This window comes from Pseudochaenichthys georgianus, chromosome 22, assembly GCF_902827115.2.
Source record: "Pseudochaenichthys georgianus chromosome 22, fPseGeo1.2, whole genome shotgun sequence".
In the NCBI taxonomy this organism is placed as follows: Eukaryota; Metazoa; Chordata; class Actinopteri; order Perciformes; family Channichthyidae; genus Pseudochaenichthys; species Pseudochaenichthys georgianus.
In genome coordinates, this window is record NC_047524.1 from 12,095,582 (window position 1) to 12,101,871 (window position 6,290).

The 6,290-nt window shown below is 44.4% G+C and overlaps 1 protein-coding gene across 2 annotated transcripts; it reads right to left on the reverse strand.

The window, feature by feature from the left end:
* Positions 1 to 5,060, reverse strand: vgll2b (vestigial-like family member 2b). Of its 2 annotated transcripts, none has more exons than XM_034110782.2 (4): positions 4,694 to 5,060; positions 3,891 to 4,233; positions 1,527 to 1,976; positions 1 to 1,011 (listed from the first exon to the last, which is right to left on the reverse strand). In XM_034110782.2, the coding sequence occupies exons 1-4, from the start codon at positions 4,772 to 4,774 to the stop codon at positions 968 to 970; spliced, it is 918 nt and encodes a 305-aa protein (XP_033966673.1). In that variant the 5' UTR covers positions 4,775 to 5,060; the 3' UTR covers positions 1 to 967. The 2 variants fall into 2 exon arrangements, with proteins under 2 accessions (XP_033966673.1, XP_033966674.1); XM_034110783.2 differs by having other exon boundaries at positions 4,815 to 5,059.
* Positions 5,061 to 6,290: the final 1,230 nt, after the last annotated feature.

The following is a 6,290-nucleotide window of genomic DNA, read 5'->3' on the forward strand; positions in this document are numbered from 1 at the left end:
TGAACTTTACCATAAAAATATTTATTGATATCACAATCTTCTTGGACAAATGAGAAATGACACACAAAGAAATGTCCCAGAAATATTCAGAAATCCTAAATTCATAACATCTAAGAATGACACTGAGAAATGAAGAACTAAAAAAAGAACATTTTCATCAAATTGAACAAACACAAGCTTTGAGTCTGTTAGGAGCAAACAAGTACTTGTATAAGTGAACACATTTTTGTTTTTTTCTCCAAAAATGACCTTTATTCTCCACAAAGGATTCCTTCATGGATAAATGAGAAATTCCACCCGAAACAAATGGTATGGTCATCTTATCTCTCTTTAGAAAACACAATAACACCATATTTTAAAACACTGGCCTAACCAAACATTTTTTGAAATACACATAAACACCAATAAATAGAAACACTTTATTTTAGAGAGCAAATAATAATAACAACCAACAAATGCAGATAAGTGGATGATGACAACAACTGTACCAACAAAGAGCATGAAACCAAGATAAACAGGGACGTTGGAGGGAATCCCTGCTTGATGCTTTTCATCCTCCTGTCCCTCCACTCATCCTTCTATCTCTCTGTCCTCTGCAAAAGTCTGTTGTGATCATGTCTGTCTCAGTCCAAACAGGTCACTGTGGCTCACACCTTGCCAAGGCCTGTGCTGCACTGGCAGCATCAGGAGAGAGGGAGGAAGAGAGATGCTGAAGAGAGAGAACAGCAGCACAGATTATAGCCATTCGGTCTCTCTCTGCCTCTCTCTGCTTTATCTCCATGGTGCACACACGTCGACCTGGAGCAAGGCTGTATACTGGCAGGGGACGCCAGGAGTAGAGAGAAGGGGGTGGATAGACGGGGATGGAGTGTGTGGGGGGATAAAGGGACACGCTGCTTCAATAGCGGAGCAGGTCCAGGGACTAATTGGATCTGGTAATGGCTGGTCAATGTGACTGAGGGGCTCGTTAGAACCAATACAGCTCCTTGCCTTTCTTGTGCTGCTGGAGGCCTGAGAAAAAAAGGACAAGGGGAACAATGAGGAGAACAACAGCGAACAACAGAACACAGGTTGTCATGGAGCCTACTTTTGCCAAACATCCTGTTTTAAAGGGGAAAAAGGGAGCTTCTGTAATGATGTGTTATGTGTGCATGTGGGTGTGTGTGAATGGCTGTTTAAATCATAGTCTGTAGGTTTGAATGCATATTTTTTTCTGTGTTTGATTAAGTGTAATCTATATTCAATACCTGGAGTGAAATGTATTTAGAAATTAATGGGACCAATAAAACAAAATCTTCACCCTGCAGAATTTCACCGCGCTCTCAATATGCTCAATTCGATAGTGTTTCATATTCTTTTATCCATAAATGATCTATACTTCCCATTTGCATTTGTTGAACCTGAGGTCTGAGTGTGTTTCTTTTCATTTTCTAATTTCCATATCTGATTTGTACACTGACTGTAAACAAAGGAACACTTTTCCCATATTGTTTTTGCTGATGCCTGACACGGTTGAGTAGTAATACCTGCATCCATGTTGAGGGCCAGCGTCTGGCTGAGGTCTCCTGGTGGAAGCAGGCTGGGCCAGGAGGCAGTGGGGTCCAGCTTGCTCACTTCATAGTGGCTTTGCAAGGTAAGGGGATGAGGCGGCCTCACTGTGGGCATGAGCAGGGGCCCGTAGTGGGGGTCCAAAGCTGACGGTGAATACAGTTCATGCAGTGGCCTTGGGTGGCCATAGGCTTGGGCCTGGGGGTATCCCCAGCTCTCTGGTGGGTGATGATGCGAGTGAGGATGAGCGTGTGGGTGGGGATGAGCGTGTGGGTGTGGCAGCCCTGGGTGTAACGTTGAGGCATATGGGTCCATGGAATAGGAAGGCGCACCCGTCTCACAGTGGGAGCGGCTCTGAGGCGGGGAGTAGTTACTGTCCCAGAAGGATGGGGGGAAGCTTCGTCTACTCCTGCTAGGCGACGGAGTATCTAATGGGAGAGGGAGACAGAGAGGGGAAGGAAGATAAACAACAATGACATTTAGGCCAAGTCACAAACTGTTGCACAACTCTGTAGTGAATCACTTTGATTTCTAGAGACATGTGGTAAAGGCTTGAGCTTTGTGAGAGGAGCAACCCGTGCTAAAACGTAGATTTTACTCACATGACTGCTACACCCTGTAGCCCAGATATCTTCCCCATTGGATCATACTGTCACACAGCCCAAGCCCCCAAAAGACACAGAAATAAACACAACCACTAGCAGACGGAGGAAGAGAGCGACAGAGAGGGAGACAGAGAGACAGGTAGAAGGAGAGATGTCGTAATATCCTAGGATTCTATATAAGGTAGACGCTCTGACCTGGACGGAGCCCAAGAATCACAGATTCCTAAATCACTCGCTGTGGTGACATCTCTCACTCTCATGTCAGCCCAGTAAGTCTCACAACACACTCACGCACACACACACACACACACACACACACACACACACACACACACACACACACACACACACACACACACACACACACACACCAAACTCTTTGGCCCTGTACTTCCACCCACCAGCCCTCTCCAGTGTCTCCTGCACCCCCACCTGTTGTTTTCTCTGCTCCCCCCTCTCCTCGCCCTTGACAGAATGTCAGCGAGCCATTATATGTTTTTAGCAGTATACTTATATATATATAGATATTCCTCTGAAAAAATAAACCATGCGACACCCTGAGAGCTAGTGTTTCCCTCTGCCCCTATCACACGGACCACAGCATATATAAATCTGACCAGCAGGCGGGCAACTGACTGAGCAACCATTGTGGGGCAAGAGCTGGAGTGATAGTCAGAATGGCAGCCGGAGAGACGTTTGAAGGGGATACGCCGGCGAGGCTCTGCGCTTACGGCCATGTATAAACATAGCATCTGTTGTGAGGCAGGAAGCGTGTGTTAGTGCCGAAATGAAGACGTCCGACTGAACTAGGAAAGACACTAACAGTGGTAGCAGAGAGAGTAGGGGCTATAGGCCCTATATGGATATTAAAGGGACATCTTCAGGCTGCTGGTAGAAAGGGATTTAGATGCTTCTAGAAGATTTGCAAAACACTAAGTTTAGCAAGCAAAAACAAAGCAAAAACCCTTATAATGCAGTTTTTTTGTAATGCTTGTCAGGGTAACATTTATGTATGTGTATATTTTTTGTAAACATCCAAAAGTTTTTTATAAATTACAATGGACTATAATTAGTAGTTCTAAAGTGGCAAGTTTTTCAAGCATGCCGCACAATATAATGGTGCCTATACTAACATTTTCCCAAATCTCCAATCCAATAGCACAGCATGCTTTCTCTTGCTCTTCTTAAAAGCTTTACCCTAACCAGAGTCAAAAAGTCCCTTTGGACTCTCAACAGCTCCTGGCCTTTGTGACCTCTGAACCCGACCCCCTGACCTCTCCTGGAACAACAGTCCCAACAAGCAGCTTTTTAGTCCTGTCACATGATCACATCACCTGTCTGTCCCTCTGAACTGTCAACTCACCCTGTGTGGCCTAAAAATCCATCTCAAGACATCACAAAGACAACTATAATAAATGGATATTATAATGACACAGTGATGTAGTGGAGGGCAAAAAACAACCACAACTCAGTTTCCCCGGAAAAAGGCTGGCGTGAACCTTCATGAATTAAATATGATGTAAACATCTCAGTGAGTCAACAGTAGCATTCTGATTGGGACCCATGAAAAAAAAAATAGTATTCATTCAAATACATCAGTGGTTGTTTGTATGCTGTTCTGAAAATGCAATGTTTTTTACTTCTCCAAAGTCCACTACGTTTTGGTTTTTCCCACTATTCACAAAAGGACTGGTGGGTGCCTTTTTTATCATAATGAAAATGTACAAAGTGGTATACCTGTGCCTGGTTGGTCTGCTGCCCGCCGTTTGCTCTCTCCATCCATGTAGGAGCTGAGGGCCCTGGAGAAGTGCTCGTCCACCACGCTGCTGATGTCCCCCTGGTAGTAGCTGAATAGAACACAGCGAGAAGTGAGGTACTCTGCCTCAGGGGGCTCCTGCTTCTCCTTGGGGCTCTCCTCTTGCCGTGAAGCCACAGGCGTGAAGGAAGAGGAAGAGTTGGATGAAGATGAAGAGGAAGTTGATCCTCCAGCGCCTGGGCCCCCAGACATCCCCTCGGGACCCCTGGGAGTGTCCATAAAATCCCGGCAGAGAGGAGAAGTGCTGCTCAGAGCAGTGGGAGCCTGTCAGGGGGGGTTAGAGGACAAGCAGGGGAGGAGAGGGTTAAAACAGGTGTTCGAGAGGACAGTCCTGGAGCTGTCTATGACACATTTTGACATAATGTTTTTCTTTGTGTGTGGCTGCGCTGGCATGTGTGTTCGTGCGCGCAAGCAAGTGAGCGTGCGTGTGTCAGGATTTTAGTTTTGTGTGTGCAGAACTACTTCTGTGCTTGGTAAGACACAAACAACACCGCTAATTTAGATATTCATGAATTACTTATGCAATCAAATACTCAAATAACAAACGTAAAATAAAAAAACTACATTCTTACGATCTATCAGGTGTCTTGCTTTTACGCACAAGATGCATACATTAGCGGTGCCTCACATCAACTAGTGTCCCCATCACCCCGTTAACACTGAAAAAACACTGAAAAACTAAATAATTATTACGAGAACATTTTCATTTTTGCTGGCGTCCTACCTGTAAGCTATTGATAAAAGCAGTCGGTGCGTACGGTGCGTAATGTCCATAGGCTGGGTACATAACATCCAAACAGCTCATGGTAAATGAGCGGTGTCTTCACTGCTCTGTGGAAACCGACCTTGCTGAGAGAGCGAGTGATAACATTCCGGTTTTTTTTGCCGAGAAGAAATTAGCTCTGTGATCGCTGATCAGTGTGAGAAAGCCGTGGCCAGACTCGACATAGTCCACCCAGAAGGAGCGCACCTCTCTGCTAACTGTGTGCGCCACAACAGCTGCAGCAGCAACGTGTGATGAGGTTTATGGAGTAAGCATGAGGCTGTCCTGTCCTGTACATCTCTGTGTCAACCCCTCCCACCTTTCCCAGCCCTCCACCCCCAACATCACCACTACCAACACTCCCACTTCCACAACATTGTTTGCTTTGGTATTAATAATTAATTGGCCGTAATCATTGAAATCCTATGATATGAGGAGTCAAAAGTAAATGCAGAAATCACGTCAAGGTCTGGGATTATAATATCTCCATGTTGACATAAACTGGCAATATATAGGGATATACAGGTTTGTTTTTTTAAAACTGGGAGCATCCGGTGACTAATTATGGCACAACAACTTCTTAATCCTAGTGTAAAATAAAGGTTAAATAGAATGTCATCTAGTTACACAAATAGAGTTGGATGAAGTCATTGAGTTGTATAACCACATGACAATGAACACATGATACTTGTGATTAAGTGATGTTTTATATATTTCCATGTACTGGGGGTACATAAAAATGTTGTGCTCAGTCCAAACTGAAAGTGTATCCGTGGTCTTAAAACAGCCATCGGTTGCCAAGTAAACCTTCAAATCATCTGAACTATTTAGTGCGTTCCGAGAATGACACATATGTGTCAACTATAGGTTGCATACACTGGCCATACCAACATAGAGGAGAAAGGGACTCTGCACAAATCTATGACAAATTATCACCTATCAGCAGTGCAAACAAAAAGATATTTTCACACACACACACAAACATACCTGATGACAATCACATCCAGACCCTGAAGCAGAGGCATTCATCCCTGATTATGTACAAAATGACTCAAAATGCATCTTCAAGACATAAAACATATTATACACCAAGCTGGAAACACTCTCCAGAAAGTGTAGTCTATTTCTCTTGCTTTAAGGGTTTATCGAGGCCTTATGTTTGGGGATGTCAGTCTTTTTGACGAGCACTTCAGAATGCCTAGGAGAACAGTGTGGAAAATGTGCAGAATTCCATGGACGAGTGTCAGATGAGGTGGAATGTCTCTGATGTATGCGAGTGGACGAGCTCCTGGGGAAGTTACATCGTCCCTCTGCTGCGTTCTCTAGATTGAGAACATGACCAACATCTTGCTATGCATACATCACACATAGTATGAATAACTAGTGGCAGGTTATTGGCATGCTAATGAACAGACTATGCTCTTAAATTGCAGTTGATGAGGCTGATGGGCAGCACTGGAGTTCTCACTTTGACGTTGTCAGGCATTACTGTGTTAATATGAGAACTGTACATCATAGCACTGCAATCTAATACTGCGAATTGGACAGGATTGTATTG

Coding starts and splice junctions, on each gene's coding strand:
- vgll2b (XM_034110782.2), bottom strand. CDS start 4,774: ATGAGCTGTTTGGATGTTATGTACCCAGCCTATGGACATTACGCACCG. Junction 4,234..4,693: donor CTTTTATCAATAGCTTACAG/GTAGGACGCCAG, acceptor CCCCCCTGACAG/GCTCCCACTGCTCTGAGCAG. Junction 1,977..3,890: donor AGCAGACCAACCAGGCACAG/GTATACCACTTT, acceptor CTCTCCCATTAG/ATACTCCGTCGCCTAGCAGG.